The 22,234-nt window shown below is 44.4% G+C and overlaps 1 protein-coding gene across 1 annotated transcript in view; it reads left to right on the top strand.

Moving 5' to 3' along the window:
* Nucleotides 1–22,234, top strand: part of shank2b (SH3 and multiple ankyrin repeat domains 2b) — a gene marked incomplete at both ends in the record, with an annotated part of 198,263 nt that overhangs the window by 144,245 nt on the left and 31,784 nt on the right. Inside the window, 10 exon segments of the mRNA XM_079496376.1 lie at nt 383–409; nt 3,018–3,056; nt 4,358–4,470; nt 7,481–7,594; nt 8,835–9,312; nt 14,047–14,337; nt 17,066–17,344; nt 17,785–17,918; nt 18,319–18,741; nt 19,670–19,970. Of these exon segments, the coding sequence (XP_079352502.1) occupies nt 383–409; nt 3,018–3,056; nt 4,358–4,470; nt 7,481–7,594; nt 8,835–9,312; nt 14,047–14,337; nt 17,066–17,344; nt 17,785–17,918; nt 18,319–18,741; nt 19,670–19,970 (2,199 nt within the window).

Here is a 22,234-nt window from a genome sequence, read left to right as displayed (position 1 = left end):
ATAGGCTGGGGGTTATGGCGGTGACATCAGACTATTAAAGGTGGATGATTATGGAGGTGATGTCAGACTATAGGCTGGGGGTTATGGAGGTGACATCAGACTATTATAGGCTGGGGGTTATGGAGGTGACGTCAGACTTCAGTCTATACTACCGGAGTCCCCCAGGGTTCTATACTGGGGATCCACTAGGTTTTGTATTCCCTCTACACCACATGTCTTTGACGGAAATGGCAGATCTACAAGCCTTGCTATATATATCACTGAACGTTCTGTGGACCCAGAATAGAGACTCACTAGGGTTCATGTAGTTAAAGACCGATGAGAGAGAGAGACCATGTCTTTCTGAGGTCTCAGACATTGTTTTCCTGTTGCTCCTCTAAAGCCACACTGAGGAAAAAGAAAGGTGGAGGTAAGTTATTAGAAGCATGTTTTGCATTCTATGAATACTGCACTGTTATGTCACATGGCCTGTCACATGACCTGTCAATCACATGTCTTCTCTTTTATTTTTTACAATACTGTGTTGTCCCTTAATCCTGTTTTCAATACCGTAGCAAATAAAAAAACGTATTTGAGGGGCACTAGCCCCTCCTACATCCAGGTTTTAGTGTCCGTCCACAAACTTCGTCTTAAACAAACATAGAATTCCTATTGACAATGAATGGAGAATTTTAAGTCATAGTGTCTGAGCAAATAGACTTGGTGTCTATTTTACATCATAACAGCGCACCTTCACACAGGTGTTATTTTTAATATCAATTATCTTAAAAAGATCTGGTGGTTTCTCCTTTTTTTCTGCTAGTTATTGCATCGCAAAAAAATAAAAACATTAAATCTATTTAAATTGTCACCAGTTTGAATGCCCTTTTTCACGTGGGACCGTTGCACAAAATAGCACATCTAATGTTTATTGTCTATTGTGACAATTTTGACTATTTGAGTAAATAAAACCTAGTGATAAAAAAGGAAGGGTTTTGGACATAACAGCTACGATAATGTCATGTTGTTGTGGTCGGTCAGAAATCTCTTATCTCCAGATTTAAATGTGTTAAATTTAGTAGTATAATCTACTTCATACTGCAGCGTCAGATTGTAGATCCTGAGCTTGTAGATCTTGTCTATGTTTTTGGACATATGAGTTTTCTGCCCGACATAATGTCAGTATCACATCCTGTACGTCAGTGCACGTCCCTCACGGTAATGACATAATGTATGTATCACATGTCGTCAGTCGGTGTAATGACATAATGAATGTATCACATGTCGTCAGTCGGTGTAATGACATAATGTATGTATCACATGTCATCAGTCGGTGTAATGACATAATGTATGTATCACATGTCGTCAGTCGGTGTAATGACATAATGAATGTATCACATGTCGTCAGTCGGTGTAATGACATAATGAATGTATCACATGTCGTCAGTCGGTGTAATGACATAATGAATGTATCACATGTCGTCAGTCGGTGTAATGACACAATGTATGTATGTATCACATGTCGTCAGTCGGTGTATACTGTACATCGCGTTCCACAAGCCTCCATGTCGTTTTATTGTGGCCCAAACCACACCAGCTGCAGCTCCTTGCAACTCCTTGCAATAAAACAAACCACACCAATGCAACTCCTTGCAACTGCCATTGGGAATAATGGCTGCAAGTAGTTGCATGGCGACCCTCTGATGTGGTTAGGGCTTTAGATTCATGTTGTTATTTTTGTTAGATTTTATATTGTTTTCAACTCAACTCAACTCAAACTTTATTTATATAGCACATATCACAACGACCAATGGTCGACCAAAGTGCTGTACAGGTATAAAAATAGAAAAGACAGAACAGTACATGCAAACATAACAAAAGTGCATGGCAACAATATGGAGGAACAGAAAGACAAAATAAGAAAAAATAGAGCTATAGACAGTATAACATTTACATAATCAGGCACTGTCGAAGGCCACAGAGAAAACTACTTATATAAGACGTCTTTTAAGGCGTTTTATATTGATTAATGTGATTAATGCCCAGACCCTAAGCTACATCCGGCTAGCTCTGGAATGCTAGCACGATGTATGACTCGAAATCCAAATGGTCGCCGAACCCATTGACTCTTTGTCTGTTTATCTTGTTCAGAGGTGTATATCTCTTTTTATCTATCTTTTTTTTGTAAAACATGTTTGCATGATGATTGACGCACACTTGATTCTGTATGATAACCGATTCGATGTGTTTTATGTGAGTGTGCGTGTGGCACTATTCCAGGGGGGGGGGGGGGGGGGGATGTTCATTCACAGCCAGGTTTCCAGGGTAACGGTGCTGCATGTTGTCTAATGTGATGCAGTAGAATATGAACAGCGGGAAAGAAGACTTTACTTTGAGTGTGTATGTGTGTGTACATGCGTGTGTGTACATGCGTGTGTGTGTGTATGCATGCATGTGTGTACATGCGTGTGTGTGTACATGCGTGTGTGTGTGTGTGTACATGCGTGTGTGTGTGTGCATGCATGTGTGTACATGCGTGTGTGTATATGCGTGTGTGTGTGTACATGCGTGTGTGTGTGTGTGTGTGTGTGTATGCGTGCGTGCGTGCTAGTTGTTTTGTTTTATGTTTAAATAAACATCCTTATAGGTGCAGTGTCCAGAGTGCACACACACGCACAAACACACGCACACACACACACGCACGCACGCACGCACACACGCACATACAGTGTGGACATCATGTCCATAGTGCTCACACACATCATTGTTCTAACCTATCAACCCTTGAGGTGCACACTGCTCAAGCATCGTGTCATCTGTGTTACCGTGTGTGCGTGCGTGCGTGCGTGCGTGCGTGCGTGCGTGCGTGCGTGCATGTTCATGTCACAGTCATGGTTAAGGTCAATGATGTCCCTCTCCTCCCCTCTTGTGACCCACCCCTCCCCTTCCCATGTGACCCCCTCCCCCTCACATGTGCCCCCCCCTCCTGTGTGACCCCTCCCCCTCCTGCGTGACCCCTCCCCCTCCTGTGTGTGTAGACGTTCAGAAGAAGAGGATTGTTTTCCAAGTGACTCTAAGTAATGGTATAACTACTAAGACTATGACTCTGCATGGACCCTACAGTTTACAGAGGCATGTTAACACTTCTGGTGCTGCCAGAGTCTTTCAGAATAAAGGCGCTAGAGTACCAAGCAGATGAGACAGATTTTACTCTGAAAAGCAATGCCTTCCATTTCCCCCCCAAAACCGGGAGGCATCATCTTCCATTACTACCTACGATGACCTCGCATGATCTCTCTCTTAGAAGCCTTAATATTCCAAATGAGATGCTCCAAATTTCGACAGAACATTGGCGTTCTGATCAAAACCATGGACAGCGCCGTAGATTGAGATATTGGCAAATTTTGTTGGCCCGTACACAAGGAAGTGAATGTCTGCGTGCATGTCCGGGAGCTCAGAGCTATAGGCGTTGCCTAGCAACGGGAGATGTCAAAAAATGTATTACAGCGATCCCGTTTACATCATTACAAAGGACCTAAAGACGTGTAATCACGACCAAGGCACATCCCGGTTGTAATTGAGAGGGCACACAATAAGTGTTAAGGTCAGAGGTCAGGGCCAGCTCCATGTGAGCTATAGGTGTGCTAAGAGCCCCCTCCCCCCCAACGCCTTGATGAAAAGGCATGTGGTGTGCATATACATGTGAGCATGCATGAGCGTGCGTTGTGTGCACATGGATGTGCGTGCATGAGCATGCGTTGCGTGCACATGAATGTGCGTGCATACATGATGGGGCACGGGCGTCCCCGGTTTGGGTTAGAGGTTAGGGGCACGAGGATCCCCAGTATGTGGGCGTTTGGAAACAATGGTCTGGTTTTCTGCCTTTCCCCCACGCAGGTTTGCATTTCGTTAGGGACACCGCGGGCTGCTGCCTTGGCAGACGTCCCTCGTTCATGTCGGTCATTAACGTCCCTCGTTCATATCGGTCAATAATTAAAAGTTTGATCTAAAGGCTGACAGCGGGACGACACTGGGCTGTTTTGAAAGAGCGTTTGTTCGCATGGCTTCCCCTGCAGGCTGGCCACACTAGATGCGCCTGGCTCGTTTCATCAACATGTTCCCGCCCTATTGTGTTTCACTTGTTTTGTTTGCCTGTTTGTTTGTTATTTGTTTGTTTGTTTGTTTGTTTGTTTGTTTGTTTGTTTTCCAGTCCTGTTTCAGCTTCACCTGCAGTTCCGTTTGGGAAACGCACTGTGCATTTACTGTTGTGTTAAAGGCAGACTACGTAACCTTGTTTACTCGGTGTTAAAGGCAGACTACGTAACCTTGTTTACTCTGTGTTAATGGCAGACTACATAACCTTGTTTTGTGCTTACAGACAAAGCGGACGAGATGACGCCCGCTCTGAAGAACGCCACCGTCGACATGAAGGTAGCCACCATTAAGCCACGCCCATCCAGTCGCTGCTTGGTCACGTCCTCTGACCTGAATGTAAGCCAACGTAATATAGACACTAATTAGTGAAGATAATGAATTTTGTTTTGTTATGTAATGTAATGTTATTTGTGTGTTTGCAAAATATCACAGTACTGTGTTCCTCAATTTAGCTGAATGTGTTGTATTGTTTTTGTTAATAAGAATTATAACTAGAAAATACGGTTGCTGAAGAAACAGTGTGGGCTCTAGTAGCTCGCTAATCGTGGTGATGTATTGAACCACATGACATCATATGACATCATCATGCGAGTCGCGACGAATGCGCTGGTAACAGAATTCCGTTGTACCATTTATATGACAAAAAGCTTCACTTTTCTGTTGTGCAAAAGTTAACGAAAAGCACGTTCACTTTGCTGGAAAGAAAGGTTTGAATTTACAATGGGTTTGTATAGGAAGGGGGTTGGGCAGCTAAAATTAATATCAAATATGTAAAAGCTGTCTGGGGTGTTTACATAAGCCTGAGTAAGGGCGGGTCATACTTTTTTTTTTTTTTTTTTTTTTTATCAATGTCTATTTTGTGTGTTTTCTAATGGAGAATTCAAATATGGCATTCTTTTTTGGATAGGACAACTCTAACCTACATCAATTTGCATTTTTAAATCGGTAATTGTACCCATTCTACCTCATTTATAAGATTTAAAATCCAAAGGAAATTATAACATGTGGGGTGTCTAAAGTATGTGTTTTTTGATGGAGAATTCAAATATGACATTGTTTTTTTGATAGAATAACTCTAACCTACATTATTTTGTACTTTTAAATTGCACATTCTGCCCGTTTTAACCTCTTTTTAGGATTTTAAAGACAAAGGAAATAATTTATATTGACAAAGTCAATTCAAATTAACATATTTATTAACAATTTAAGTGCATGTATATCACTGGATACAATTATGATGATCAATTATCACTTCCTGAACAAGTCCTGACTCAGCCTTAGACATCAGCCTACTGCTGGTCTCCTGAGCCCTGATCCCTCTATCCCTCGTTTCCTGAGAGAAGTATGTAGCAGAACCCTCAGTCACCATGTTGACAACCCTCTCAATGCTCTGAGTGTGGCAAGGCCAGTTGGGCACCTTCATGGGGTTGACAAGGAAGGTCTTAATCTCTGAGGTGTTTAGTGGGCAGGTGAGAACAGAGGTGGCTCTGACACACCTTCTGACCAGCTAATCAATCCACCAATGCTGGAAGCATCATAATTGATCTCAGGTGTACTTCTGGTTCTTACAGAGTTGTCTCCCAGCTGAGTGTCTGGGTCTCCTTCTCCCCTGATGGCCAGGATTATCTCTACCCCCTCAATCATCTCATTATGATCCGAGCACAGCAGTGTTTGGAGGATGGCTTCACTGTGAGCACACCAAGCAGATCTTCTATCAGTTGGCATCACAATGTCCATGCAGACAGAGTCTGGACATTGACAGAGGACCATCAAGACAGAGGACCATCAAGTTCAACAAGCCGGTGGAGGGGGAGTTCGCAGTGTGGTTGCACACCAACCAGTTTACTGCTCAGGTGCAGCTCCAGCTTCCGCATTACTCCAGCTTTCACACCAGTGTTGACATTTGTTCAGTCTCCTCCAATGGTCTCCCTCTCTACCGGCTAGTTGAACTTGATGGTCCCACTCTGTCAGACAACAAGTTATCTGGACCAATTCAATAGGAAAGCTCCTCGATTCAGATACAGAGTTGGATATCAAACCAAAACTCACCAGGATCTCTGTTGGCCCTACACTGATCAATCTGCCTTAAGGTCATTCAAGATCTCTCGACTGATCAACACTATGGCTATAAAATGGTTGCAGTCAGGGACAGAGTGGTTCCTGCCAGGCTGGCTCTGTTGGAGATTGGGCCAGTAAACCACAGCTGCTGGTTCACCACAGCAAACAGTCTTCTCAGGCTCTGGGTGTCAAAGCATGGGCTGAGAGGGAATAATCTGTCAAACCTGAAGTGCATTGTGGAATACATCATTGGATTGGAGTGTATTATCCATGTTGGTTCAATGTAAGTCATGGATTGAAGGGCCTATAGGCACATCCTATTTCAGTTGGACTGTCACAAGTCCCAGAGGAAGGAGGTATTGTTCACTGTGATGCCAACTGTTAGAAGATCTGCTTGGTGTGCTCACAGTGAAGCCATCCTCCAAACACTGCTGTGCTCGGATAATAATGAGATGATTGAGGGGGTGGAGATAATCCTGGCCATCAGGGGAGAAGGAGATCCAGCTGGGAGACAACTCTGTAAGAACCAGAAGTACAGTAATTGTGATGCTTCCAGCATTGGTGGATTGATTAGCTGGTCAGAAGGTGTGTCAGAGCCACCTCTGTTCTCACCTGCCCACTAAACACCTCAGAGATTAAGACCTTCCTTGTCAACCCCATGAAGGTGCCCAACTGGCCTTGCCACACTCAGAGCATTGAGAGGGTTGTCAACATGGTGACTGAGGGTTCTGCTACATACTTCTCTCAGGAAACGAGGGATAGAGGGATCAGGGCTCAGGAGACCATGCAGCAGGAGGCTGATGTCTAAGGCTGAGTCAGGACTTGTTCAGGAAGTGATAATTGATCATCATAATTGTTTCCAGTGATATACATGCACTTAAATTGTTAATAAATATGTTAATTTGAATTGACTTTGTCAATATAAATTATTTCCTTTGTCTTTAAAATCCTAAAAAGAGGTTAAAACGGGGAAAAGTGCAATTTAAAAGTACAAAATAATGTAGGTTAGAGTTATTCTATCAAAAAAACCATGTCATATTTGAATTCTCCATCAAAAAACACACAAAATAGACACCCAAGCATTTTGATAAAAGAAATTAAAAAAAAGTATGACCCGCCCTGATAAAATGACCAAACGTTTGTTTTGTTTTTTCGTGGTTTTTTGCTATTTAAAGTTAAATATCCCTTTAAATATCCCTCTATATTGTGGTAGTAATCATTGCTATCGAGTGTTGTTACAGTGTTAATTAAACTGTCATTAACGAGGCGTTTAACATTGTTTTTTCAGTCCATGTATCATGAGCGCCAGGGAGTAGCGGTGGTTACGCCCACTGTGCCAGGGGCGTTCCTGGGCTTACCTTTGAAGGGTGTGATGAAAAAACAGAAGTCCGTAGGTATGCTGTGTGTGCGTGTGCGTGCGTGCGTGCGTGGATACTGTTTCTCCCTCACATTTCCTCGCATTTCTAGTTTATTGAAATAAATGTCAAGCACATTTTTTCTACAGGCCTGGTTGACTAGATTCATAAGTCATTTTGAAGCTACTGAAATGATCGATTATTTATATGGAGAAATCCCATCATTTAACATGCATCTCAATGGGTGAGAAGGAAAGCTTCCCACGTCTCCTCTCTTATAGTAACCATTACTAACGTTCCTATTGGACAAGGACGGTTTTGGGAGGGATCTAGCGAAAGGCTAATTCTAACTCATTATACACATGAGCCGCTTCAGCCCCGCCCCCCTTCCAGTCAAACGTTTCAGCCCCGCCCCCCTTCCAGTCAAACGTTTCAGCCCCGCCCCCTTCCAGTCAAATGTTTCAGACCTGCCCACTTCCAGTCAAATGTCTGAGCCCCGTCCACTTCCAGTCAAACGTTTCAGCCCCGCCCCTTCCAGTCAAATGTTTCAGACCTGCCCACTTCCAGTCAAATGTTTCAGACCTGCCCACTTCCAGTCAAATGTTTCAGACCTGCCCACTTCCAGTCAAATATTTCAGACCTGCCCACTTCCAGTCAAACGTTTCAGCCCCGCCCCCTTCCAGTCAAATGTTTCAGACCTGCCCACTTCCAGTCAAACGTTTCAGCCCCGCCCCCTTCCAGTCAAATGTTTCAGACCTGACCACTTCCAGTCAAATGTTTCAGACCTGCCCACTTCCAGTCAAATGTTTCAGACCTGCCCACTTCCAGTCAAATATTTCAGACCTGCCCACTTCCAGTCAAACGTTTCAGCCCCGCCCCCTTCCAGTCAAATGTTTCAGACCTGCCCACTTCCAGTCAAATGTTTCAGCCCCGCCCCCCTTCCAGTCAAATGTTTCAGCCCCGCCTACTTCCAGTCAAATGTTTCAGACCTGCCCCACTTCCAGTCAAATGTTTCAGACCTGCCCCACTTCCAGTCAAATGTTTCAGCCCCACCCCCTTTCAGTCAAATGTTTCAGACCTGCCCCACTTCCAGTCAAATGTTTCAGACCTGCCCCACTTCCAGTCAAATGTTTCAGACCTGCCTCACTTCCAGTCAAATGTCGGAGCCCCGCCCACTTCCAGTCAAATGTTTGTCGTTTTGGGAGTGAGAATGAATTGGATCTTTGGAGAAAAACAAATCAGCAACATCTCTCTCTCTCTCTCTCTCTCTCTCCTATAGGCCCAGAGGAGGAGAGGCAGGGTTACCTCATACCACCTCTGCTGAAGTTCTCCCGCAGCCTCTCCATGCCAGACACCTCGGAGGACATCCCCCCTCCCCCGGCCATCTCGCCTCCCTCGCCCCCCGCCTCCTCCTCCCCCGCCTACAACTCGGACTCGGGGGGCGTTGGCCCTGCGATGGCCACGCCAACCCGGAGCTACGGCTTCGCCCAGAACTCGACGGCCAACGCCGTGAGCACCATCACGCGGGCGACAGACGCCGGCACGCTGCGGCGCGGCTACTACCGGCAAAGCTCGGAGCAGTTCGAGAGCACGCGGCTCCGTGGGGGACGAGCGCCTGTGCCCGAGAACCCGTACTCGGAGGTGGGGAACCGCTCTCTGTACGTCCCAGCCAAACCGGCCCGAAGGAAGGGCATGTTGGTGAAGCAACCCAATGTGGAGGACAGCCCCGAGAAGGCCTGCCGCCTCCCTAAACCCAACCCCTCAGGTGGGTAACCCTGCCCCTAAACCTTACCTTAGGTTTAGTGTTACTTTTAATAGCAAATTCGTATTTAAGCTTAGTCTTTGAAGACACCATTTAGCTTTAGGCCTGTCTAGGCAATATAAACAATGTAGCCTTAGTCTAGTCTTAGTCAACTATAGAAAAACTATCACATATCCTTTCGGATTATGCCAATACGGAGCTCCTGGTCACCGGCGATGCAAACTCGGACTGGCTTTCCCAATCCCCCAGCACTTTTAAGGAGGTATGTGTTAACCTTAATTTAACACAATGAATTAAAGATTTTACTCAACCGAATTTAAAAAATATTGATAGATCAACCTTGATTGATGTCATTTTAACAAACAGACCACATAAATATAACTTGAGTGGGGTTTTGCCACTGGGCTTCAGCGATCACTGCCCCGTGGTTTGTATTAGAGATATGAAAGCACCCAAAACTCCAACTTGTTTTGTCACTAAAAGGAACTTTAAAAATGTCAGTGACCAAGGCTTCCTGCACGAGATCTCTCGTAGCGACCTGAGCCTTGCTGGTGTTATCCCAGATCCTGATCTTGCACTAAATAATTGAACCACTGTTTTTAATACTATCACTGATAGGCTTGCTCCTTTTAAAAGGCTAAGAATAAAGAATAGATCAAATCCCTGGTTCACAAATGTTCTATCTATGGAACTGCGAGCAAGGGATAAAGCATGGCGGGCAGCAAGGACATCTAAGAGAGAAGCAGATTGGCACGTCTTTAGACGGCTGAGAAACAAATGCTGCCTGCTTACAATGAAGGCCAAATCAGATTTTTACTGTTCATCACTGGTACAATCTGAAAAGAATCCTTCGAAATTCTGGAAAATTGTAAAATCCCGAAACTCTGGTCCTATTGCACCTGCACTGCCAAAATCTCTTGACACAGAGGCTGGCCCTATTACTGATAAACACCTGATGTGTGATTTCTTTAATCAACATTTTATAACCGCTAGAAATCTTTTTGATAGATCCGATCCCTCCCCTGCAGGAGGTTTATCTGCAGCTGATTCAAGCACATCCACAGTGGAGGAAAACAGAGATTCTTTTTCATTCAAAGAGTTTACTGTGACAGATGTTTTACTTGAGCTAACTCATATTGATGCGAACAAATCCACTGGCGAGGACAATATGGTGCCTAGTTTGCTAAAACTTGCAGCTCCACTGATTGCCCCATCTGTAACACATATTTTTAATTCATCCATAGCGTCGGGAACTATTCCAATTCTGTGGAAATCTGCACATGTAAGCCCACTATTCAAAGGGGGAGATGCAAGTGCAGTTAATAATTATAGGCCCATTTCCAAATTATCATGCCTGGCTAAAATCTTCGAAGCACTTGTCAAACAGCAGCTCTGTAGCTTTTTAAGCATTAATAACATCTTGAACACATTTCAGTCAGGCTTCAGGCCTGGACACAGTACAACCACAGCAACATCATTGGTCTTAAATGACATAGCAACTGCACTGGACACAAAATTTAAATGTGCAGCCATTTTTATTGACCTGGCAAAAGCCTTCGATACGGTGGATCATACCATTTTAATGCAGAGATTAAAATGTATTGGATTAGATAGCATGGCCTGTTCTTGGTTCCAGGACTATCTATCAAACAGAACCCAAGCCATTATGGTTGGAGACATTAAATCAAACTTCTTAGAAGTTAAAAAAGGAGTCCCCCAAGGCTCCATACTTGGACCATTTTATTTACTATTTATATTAATGAAATCTCAAAGAATATTGAGAACTGCAATATTCATTTTATGCTGATGACACAATTCTATACACCACTGCCCCATCAAGTAGTCAAGCTATATTTAACTTACAATCTGCTTTTAACATTATCCAGCATGCACTAGCGGATCTTAAACTTGCCCTAAATGTAGGCAAGACGAAGTACATGTTGTTTTCAAATAAAACAAAAGTGGAAACAGGTGACCCCATACTGTCTCTGAGAGGGGCACACATTGAGCGGGTCTCATCATATAAGTATTTAGGGATCTGGCTAGATGAGGATTTCTCTTTTAAAACACATATAGAAAATCTAACAAAGAAAATCAAACCTAAAATTGGCTTCCTCTATCGAAATAGATTATGCTTCTCTAAAGAGAATAGAAAGAGGATAATCCAAGCAACAATTATGCCAATTTTTGATTATGGAGATATCCTGTATATGCATGCCACTGACAGCATTCTAAAACCCTTGGACGCAATTTATCACAGTGCACTCCGCTTTATTACAGGAGCAGGTTTCAGAACACATCACTGTGCATTATATACCTCAGTAGAATGGTCTTCTCTGGCTCTTAGAAGGAAACAACATGCTACCCTGTTCACGTATAAAGCTTTAATTGGTAAACTACTCTGTATTTAACAAAACTGCTAGATCTCAATACATCAGCTTATGGTACTTGATCACAAGATATGCTTTTATTGAAGGTACCAAAAACTACTACTAAATTGGGAGATAGTGCCTTCAGGGTGTATGCTCCACATTTATGGAATGGTTGTCAAAACAAATTGAAGTTGAATGTTTTTGTTTCGTTTACTACTTTTAAGAGACTCTTAACTGACCTCACACTAGAGGAAGACATATGCACCTGCTTTCTGTAACATTTTGTTACAAGGTTTTGTTTCTGTGTGTATGTGCTTGTGTATTATATTTGTTGTACTGTGTGTCCATGTCATGTATGTAAAAATGTAAATGTTCTTGTTTGCATACAGGGCGCCATTGAAAAAGAGACCCTGGTCTCAATTGGATTCCCCTGAAATAAAGGTTTAAAAATCAAAAACCTTTGTCTTTTAGTCCTAGTCATAGCCAACAAAAATTATCACTGCCAATCTGCCATAAAATAAACTAAAACATAATTACCCAGACTCTTCTTCAACAAAGATGGCAAAAGCAGTTCTGGAGTACTTTATACATACATTTGTAAGGTACAAAACACTGAAGTGTCCTAACCCTAACCCCTCAGATTAGGGTAACCCAATCAAAATATAATGGTTGTAAAGGATACTATATAAAGCATAATGTAAAGGATGGTTGTCTCCATCAACACCATCATAATATAATGGGTGTTGTCCCCTCAGCACCTGTGTCCACAAAGCAGACCACCATCTCCATCCCCACCATAATAATAATAATATAATATTTAAATATAATTATTAATTATAATTATATTGCCCCCCCATGCAGGGCCCACAAAGCGACCACCATCCCCACCATCATAATAATAATAAAATATTTAATAATAATGAAATGACCAAGCAGTCCTGAAAGGACTTGGTCCTTTATTGTTACTGTTAGTTTTTTTCTTCTTCCGCCAAAAATAGCAGTTCTGGCTGAACCGTTCAGTCGGTTTTCGCGAGATTTGGAAATATGGTAGAGGGCCATGCCAAACGGTGAGGATGCGAAGCCCACAACCATTGGCCAAAGGGTGGCGCTATAGAACTCAATTGAAAATGCAAACTTTGACCACACATATCTCATGAACTGTTTGACCACCAGCAATGAATATTCAATACACATATGCGTCTCCTCATGCCGAACAAGTTTCGTGCTCTTACTTTTGACCTCTAACCTCTAGATCACCCGCCATTTTGAATTATATGAAAATCAATTAAAATGCATCTCCTCCCAGGATCTTTGATCAAAATGCACGGAAAGTTCTACACATGAACTTTGGACCTATACGGACATGGGAAAGTATAGTACGTTATTTTAAGTGAAAAAATGAAGGTTTTATGAGTCAATGAAAATTGCTTATTTGTTTACCAGCCCATATTTTTGTTTGTTTGTTTAGGAGATGCTTAGTTAGGTCTTTAGGTTTATCTTTATTATCATTCTTTCAGTGATTCAGTATTCTTGTTGTGGTGTACATTCAATCAGTCATTCATTCTAGCACTTCATTCCTTTAGTCATTCAGTCATTTTGTCATTCATTCATTCTGTGGTCTTGGGTGTCCTGTTTTGCAATGCCGGATTTTAAATAAATTTGTAATATTTTTGTAAACTTTTGATCTGACTTCGTGTCCATTTATTATGTTATGCGAGCCGACCCGGAACTCTGAACCCCCCCTTCCCCCCACAAATGTGGTAATCTGGTTCTCCAAATTGGAGAAAGAGACTGATTTCCCTTAGGAAACTGAACTGGGACTTTTCAAGTCAACAACTTAAAGTGGCCCCCATTTGTTGTTTTTCAAAGCTGTTTATTTTCTGTGAAGTTTAATAATATTTTTTCAGTTAACCTTTAATCCCTGTTTCCCCCGAATCTCGTACATTTTCTGGTTTATACGCAGTCAATTAATTTATCTTTATACCCACCTTTATCATTAGTTATCCTTGTGCAACTTGTTACAAAAACACTGAATGATTTTGCTGTTAACGATGGAAGAACCAATTGTGTCCAGTTAGCTCGGTAAGTAGAGCTCTTGCCTTTGCAACATAAGGTCATGGGTTCAAATCCGGGCACCGCCAACTCAGTGTATGAGTCTTCAAGAACCCTGCCCCCCACTATAAAAAAAACTGACCCTGTCACAATTCCATGGTCTTCTTTTTCTCAAGTTTAGTCTTCCATGTTTCTATGGCTTATTGTGGCTTATTCTTATTGCTTATTGCCTTCCTGCTTGGTCCTGCCTTATCGCTGCTTGTAGCAATTTTATTCTAGTTATTAATTATAATGATATTGTCCCCCCATGCAGGGCCCACAGAGCGGACCACCATCCCCATCCCCACCATCATCATCAAGGAGCCATCCACCAGCAGCAGTGGGAAGAGCAGTCAGGGCAGCAGCATGGAGATTGAACCCACCACGCCCGAGCACCCCGCCGGGGGTGGGGGGCTGCGGCCGGAGGACAATCTCTCCTCGCTCGCCAACCCCTTCGCGGCGGCCATCGCCGGGGCGGTGCGGGACCGCGAGAAGAGGCTGGAGGCAACCAGGAAGGGCTCGGTGTCCTTCCAGGACATAGACATGGGAGACGATGATATGATGGGTAAAAAACTAAACGATAACAACCCCCAGATCACTTTGTTGTTTCTAGTTCATAAGAAGAGAATACCAGCACTCACGGAAATGTCCTTTAGTTTAAGGCACTTTATATTCTTTTAGAATTCGCATACTGTTGTATGCTGCAGAGCAGACAGCACGATGTACATGTTTCGGCGTATAGCCTTCGTCAGCGTTGTAACTTAAGTGTCTAAAACTAAAGGACATTTCCATGAGTGCTGGTATTGTCTTCTTAGAGATTTTGTGTAAAGTTAACTTTCCTCGACCGCACACCGGTAAGAATGTTCAGAGAGACTAAGAGTTTTTGGAGTTGTGTGGGCTTCCTTGTTTCTAGTTCCTAGCATTTGAATCTCTAGTTCCTAGCATTTGAATATCTACTTCCTAGCATTTGAATCTCTAGTTCCTAGCATTTGAATATCTATAGTTCATAGCATTTGAATCTCTAGTTCCGATCATTTGATTATCTATAGTTCCTAACATTTTAATCTCTAGTTCCTAGCATTTGAATCTCTACTTCCTAGCATTTGAATCTCTAGTTCCTAGTATTTAAAGAACTAGTTCCTAACATTTGAATCTCTAGTTCATATCATTTGAATCTCTATAGTTCCTAGCATTTAAATAGCTATAGTTCCTAGCATTTGAATCTCTAGTTCCTAGCATTTGAATCTCTAGTTCCTATATTTGAATCTCTAGTTCCTATCATTTGAATCTCTAGTTCCTATATTTGAATCTCTAGTTCCTATCATTTGAATCTCTAGTTCCTTAACTTCCTATCATTTGAAACTCTATAGTTCCTAGCATTTAGTTCATATCATTTGAATCTCTAGTTCCCCTAGCATTTAAATATCTATAGTTCATAGCATTTTAATCTCTAGTTCCTAGCATTTGAATCTATAGTTCCGAGCATTAATAATAATAGTAATAATAAATATAGCTGCAAGCAGCGATAAGGCGGGACCAAGAAAGAAGACGATACGCAATAAGAACAATATGCACAGATAAGAATCATGGGCTGAGTTGTCGGTACCCAGATTTGAACCCACGACCTTGCGGTCCAAGGGCAAGAGCTCTACTGACTGAGCTACACAGAGAGACATCAGTTATTCCATTGTAAACAGAAAAATCATTCAGTGTTTTTTATAACAATCGTGTGTCCTGGTTTAAGCGATCATTGTCCATTACTACAATGTGTTCGATGTTCATGTTTTCACGTACAAACTTCTCTTCAACCGGGATTTCAGACGATGGTCCATAGATTGTGTGTAGGACGTTTCACGCAAATCTCTCAAAGATCCAGGCAGGAAATCAGGTATAAGCATTTTTCAAACTGCTCAAAATGGCGGAAAATCTGAGGACGGAGCTTACTTGTCAAAGTGACAGATGTGTTCCCCATGAGTCAAGGAACATGTGGAAACAAGTGCCATGCATTTTGACCAAACAAAGCATGATTTATGACCGTTAAAAGGTTTCATTTTCAAAAAATTGCTATAGCGCCCCCCTTTGGCCAATTGGAGTAAGACTGCTTTCAGTGCTATTTGGCATGACTCTCTACTATACTGTAAAGTGACATAAGCATATGACACTGCATGTATGAATTAGAAGCAGAAGAAGAATCTTCACAAACCAGCAATTTTCATTGGCTCATAAAAACTTTTTTCAAATGATTTCTTGTCCGTATAGGTCCAAAGTTCACGTGTAGAAGTTTTCGTGCATTTTGATCAAATATCCTGGGAGAAGGTACATTTTAACTGTTTTTCATATAATTAAAAATGGCGGGTGATCTAAAGGTCAGAGGTCAAAAGTCAGAACACGAAAGTTGTTCGGCATGAGGAGACACGTATGTGTATCAAAGTGTCATTGCCAACGGTCAAACGGTTCATGAGATATGCACATTCAAAGTTAGCATTTTCAATTGAGTGCTATAGTGCCACTGTTTGGCCAATCGTCATGGGCTTCGCATAGCCACCGTTTGGCATGGCCCTCTACCAGATTACTGCGTTTCGCGAAAACTGACTGCACGGTTCAGCCAGAACTGCTATTTTTGGCAGAAGAAGAAGAAAAAGGAGAAGGAAAAAAAACACAAAAACAATAAGTGACCAAAGTCACTTTGTGACTTCTTGGTCCCTTAATAAACTTTATTGTATAGCACCTTGCACACATAAATGCAACTCAAAGTGCTTCACAGGGAAGAACATAAAATAGCAATAAAACACAGGCAAGCAGTTAGAAAGGTAAAACAATGGTAAAGAGCATACAAAATAAAAGCATAAAAACATAGATGGACAAAAAACAAAGCACAGCAAATCAGTCAGAATAGAGATGTTAAAAACTCAACTAAAAGCAAGAGTAAAAAGGTGAGTCTTGAGTTGAGCTTTAAAAATGTCTACAGAGGGTGCGTGTCTAAATTGAAATGGAAGTCTATTCCAGGCTGTAGGCCCATAGAAGCAGAAGGCTTTTGTAGACATTTTTTTAGGCACTTCAAGCAGGCCAGCAGTGGATGACCTGAGGGGGTTAGGAACTCTACTTCCTAGCATTTGAATCTTTACTTCCTAGCATTTGAATCTCTGGTTCCTATAGCATTTGCATCTCTAGTTCTTAGCATTTGAATCGCTATAGTTCCTAGCATTTTAATCTCTAGTTCTTCTATAGCATTTGATTCTGTGTGCATAATATGTTGTGCCATCACCAGGTTAAATTTGCACCCCCAACGACAGGTCCCGCTCCGATGCCTCGTCTCCGCCAGTCCAAGTCCATCGACGAGGGCATGTTCAGCGACGAGAGGTTCCGCAGGATGATGGCGCCGCCCCCCGCCGCGCTGCTCCTGGGCCGGCCGGTGGGCGGCGGCAGCGGCAACGTGACGGACTTCAGCAGCCCCGAGCCCACGGTGGTGCGCGAACCGCTCCACAGCCGCACCGGACACTACCCCAACCTGGACAGTCCCGTCAGCCTCCCCGCCACCTCCCCCAAGTCCTCCTACTACAGTGCCAACAACGGTACCGTACAATGATCTGCTCTAGCCCATCATGCCCGCTATAATGTACTGTAAACTTTAAGGTTTTATTGTCACGTGCACACACACACACACACACACACACACACACACACACACACACACACACACACACACACACACACACACACACACACACACACACACACACACACACACACACACACACACACACACACACTCACAGGACAGCACTTTCTACTTGCAGATTAAAACACTGATGTACCTCAATCTAAAAGTAAACAAACAAATTATTAACGTCAGACCGGTGGCCATTTTACCCAGAAATCACCATACAATGCATTCACTCATGAATGTTCACAGGATGGCGCTATAGAAGGCCACATATTGTGCAAGGTATTTATTTAGTATTTACATCTATACAACATTGTGTTACCATAACAACAGGTCATTCTACTACAGGTACCTACCTCCACCCGGTGACCGGCAAGCCCTTGGACCCCAACTCTCCGCTGGCATTGGCGCTGGCGGCGCGTGACCGCGCCATGCGGGAGCAGAGCCACGCCCAGAACCAGAACAACCAGAAGGAGACCGCCGTGCCTCTTCCCCCAAAGCTTACAATGGTTTGTTAGTTTTGACTTGCTTTTTTCAAATTCTGTTAGTTTTTGTTCATTTTCAGAGCGGGTTTGCTAGTTTTTATTTTGTTTTTATTATTTTTTGCGTTAGTTTTTTCCCTTTCAAGACGTATTCATCAGGTGCAGGATTGAAAAGAGCCAGAGTAAGTATTGCGTAATAAAAACTCAAGAAAAGATAGCATTTAAAAATATAGTTACGGATTAAGTTTATAAACTAAGAGCATTTTGTCTATAATTTCAGTTAGTTTTAGTTCATTTTGTAAACACACAATACAGTTTAGTTATCGTTTTTCTTTTTAGTTCAGTTAACGTTAACGTTTTTTGTTAGTTCTAGTAATAACCTTCCTTCCCCCCAAAGCAGCCCGAGTCTCAGTCCCTCCCCCCCACCGCCGCATCCTCCAAACCCGACCTCAACCAGCCGCTGTTCATCGACACCAAGCTGCGCACGGGCATGGAGGCGGGCTTCCCCGCCGTGGCAGCCACCACCAGGGGGGGTCCTGGGCGTGCCCACGGCGCCCTGCGCCGCCAGATGACAGAGCAGAAGTACGAGTCGGACGGCGCACAGGAGGAGCGCCAGCGGCAGCAGCAGCAGCGCCACCCGGTGGTGGAGGAGAGGAAGAGCGCGCCGGCCGACGGCCTGCTGATGGTCCACACCAAGGAGGACGTCAGGGACAGCCCCTCAGAGCTGAGAGACCCCAACCTGAGACCCCCCATGACCTCTGACCCCAACCTGAGACCCCAGGCTTCGGAGCTGAGAGACCCCAACCAGCCAGCGGTGGAAAACGTACTACTCAACGTTTATTTATTGAAGTAAAAGTATCAAAATGTTATAATATAGATACACTTTTTTATCGTGTAATGCAACCATTCATTTATTAACCACTTGATCAACGTGGCATCCCTGTTTTGGGAAATGTCATCATAGACGGACACCAAGGGCTCCATTTTCGTCTGATCTTTCTAAATACACTGTTTTGGGATTTAGCAGTGGGGAAGGGGTGTTCCCTCACTAAAGTTGGTATTTTGGTTACCTGTCTAAATCCCTAAAACACCTCCGTTACCCGTTATATTATGCATAGGTGTGGTTTGGGTGTTACAATAATTAAACGAATCACCAGTCCACGTGCCATTGCCTTTAAGAGATACCTTATCCGTTGCCCGTTAGTGCTATATTGCTTCATAGCCTTACGGTCTATAGCCCATGGAAGAGTGTTGCGTTGCTGCCTTGAAGTCTCACTTGTGCTGAGACTCCACTGTCGCTTTCCCAAATGTGTGTGACCAAAATAGCAATTTAGGGGAAAGCGTGCCAATGACCACACCTCTAGGCGCAAATACCGGTGTCGGCAAAAAAGATAGCGGGTGGCGCTTGACCAAAATACCATTAAGGGACAGAGCAAGTTCCTATATTCGAAATTTTCGGGCAGCGGCTGAATTGCGGGCCACGTCTCGGGTAATGGCGGTGACGAAATTGGAGCCCTAATTCTGTCTTTCTGAAATTACGCCACCCTCCCTCCCTCTCTTTCTCCCTCGCTCCTCTTCTCCTCTTCCTCCCTCCCTCCCTCTCTCTCCCTCTCTCCCTCCTCTTCCTCCCTCGCTCCTCTCCCTCCCTCCCTCTCTCTCCCTCCCTCCCTCCCTCTCTCTCCCCTCCCACCTCTCCCTCCCTCCCTCTCTCTCCCCTCCCTCCACTTCCTCGCTCCTCTGCCTCCTCCCAGGCGCGTAGGCGGAGCATCACCCCCGGAGTGGGTGGAGAGTCCCTGGACGAGCCCATCAAGCTGCCGTTCCGCATCCCGCCGCCTCCGCTGGCGTCGGTGGACATCGACGATGGCGAGTTCGTCTTCTCGGAGCCCCTCCCCCCTCCGCTGGAGTTCGCCAACAGCGTGGACATCCCAGACGACGCCATCGCCCACATGCTGCTGCAGAGGCGGAACGGGGGAGGCGGGCCTCCATCCTACCAGGCCCATGCCCCGCCCCCCGTCAGAGGAGGAGGAGGCGTGGACAACTGCCTCCCGCCCGGTACGCCTGTCATCATTAATACGTCATCATCTGAATGTTTTTGAGAGCAGTTTACCGTTATGCCCAGGACACGCACGCACGCACGCACGCACGCACGCACGCACGCACGCACGCACGCACGCACGCACGCACGCACGCACGCACGCACGCACGCACGCACGCACGCACGCACGCACGCACGCACGCACGCACGCACGCACGCACGCACGCACGCACGCACGCACGCACGCACGCACGCACGCACGCACGCACACACACACACACACACACACACACACACACACACACACACACACACACACACACACACACACACACACACACATTTGCAACATTAATAGCAAGAGTAGGAATATCTACCCTACTCCCCCCCCCCTCCCCGTGAAACCCCCCTTCCCCCCCCCCGTCTCCCCCCGCACGGTGAACGCACAGCGCACACGCATGCGGCTCCATGTGCGTGTGCGAGCGAAGCGACTCTGTGTGTGCGGCTCCGGCTCCGGCTCCGGCTCGCGCGACATTTTCGCGGTTCTAGAGCAATTTGGTCTTTACTTAGTAGGAACACTGGTACTGTAACTGAGAAGAGTCTGGGTTCAAAGTATGGGTGACAACAACGTCAATAAGCCCATTCATGGCATGGTCACCGTCTTGATAAGAACATACTGGAAAATACAGCTCAGCTGTGGGTGCCACATCCTACTACAAGTAACATATCGGTACTTTCTTTAAAAATCTTACCTGATTCGGTCCGAGTCCGACCATGATGTGTTGCACTACTAGTAGAAAGAGAAACCCAAGCATTGTTTTTTCGCCGGCATTATTGCTCTCCTCTCTCTGTTTTTCACACGCATCCACTACAACAAACAGAATCACATGGGATTCCACCACAACAAACGCAGAACCTACAGCGAGGGTGAGGTGGGTTGGGGGGCCGGCCGTTCTCAAGCCAATTGACTGCAGACAGTCAACAAGCCGGCTCCACTGTGGAGGACTGGGGAGTCCGCATGGTCCTAGTACCTGTCTTTTTTTGACGCTCAGAGGACTGGGGCTGCCTGGTTTGAGGCTTTTTCTACACTTTTTCCCCTCTCTCGCGGCCAGGTCATCAGCCCACGGGGTACTTGACCCCTGTGACCCCCGTCTCCTCACATATAGTTGTGCCTGCCTGTGGCTGTGACAATGAATGGGATAGCTTCGGGATTCGGGAAAGTTGATTAAGTAGTCTCTTCACTTTTCAGTTCAAGTGGTAAAGTTAACATATAGGCCATCTTTACTGTTGTTGTCTTTCACCACGGCATGCGACTTCACTCACCTCCAGGCTCCAGTCAAAGTGTGGATGGAGCTGTTCTGTTGACATTTCTATCTTGCCCTCTCTTTTGAAAGTGTCTGTGGTTCTTTTATGTCTTGTTTTGACTGTTCAAATAATCCAAACTCAACTTTAAAAGAATCCAAAATCAACTTTACCCGGCGACTGCAGAGTCTACAGTGCTAAACATGCTAACAACTGTTGACAGCCACACCGGACAGACCGGAGCAAATGCGTCTGTACGCTGTTAACTAGATTTAGAAGTGATTTTTATAGCGAAGGGTATAATAATCTGCTAAATAAAAAAACAACGCGTCGATCAGTTCTTGATATTTTGTAAGGTTGTAGATCAGCTATTTCTGCTATTTTTTGAAAGTGTAAAAGTTATTTGTGCAATCTTTGATCACAAATCATAAAAAGGCAAACAGAAATCACATTTTGATTCGTTCAATGCCATAATCAGATAATCAATCGCAACTATCCGTACAGCCATCCCCCCCAACCCCCCCAAAAAACATGATCATCAGTAGGCCTACGATGATTATACTAGGAGAAAGATTATTTTTCAAAAAAAAATTACAGAAAGTGTTAAAATTATGTTTTTATGTGGCCACGCCCACCAGTTCATTAAGTATCCCTGGTTTTCCTGGTGGGTGGTGATGGGTGATGATCCACCTGAACTGAACCCACAGCTGTTGTTGTATGATAAAGGGGGAGGGGTTAGGGTAGGGGAGGATAATGTGGTGTCACTATATCGCTGTCATTTCGATTGGGCCTTTTGACCTGGGCCTCAATTGGGCCTTTTGAGAAACCAAACATGCACAGGGAAGACATATTTCAATATTCTAACCACACCTGGGGGTCTATTAGAGTAATTAACTCACTCCATAACTCCATAGACCAGTGGTTCTCAACCAGTGGTCCAGGGACCACCAGTGGTCCTTGAGGGGGTTCCAGGTGGTCC

The sequence above is a fragment of the Electrona antarctica genome, assembly GCF_951216825.1.
Source record: "Electrona antarctica genome assembly, chromosome: 3".
NCBI classification, from domain to species: Eukaryota; Metazoa; Chordata; class Actinopteri; order Myctophiformes; family Myctophidae; genus Electrona; species Electrona antarctica.
Note: the sequence above shows the minus strand (reverse complement) of the source record. Positions and strands in the feature narration are given on the sequence as shown.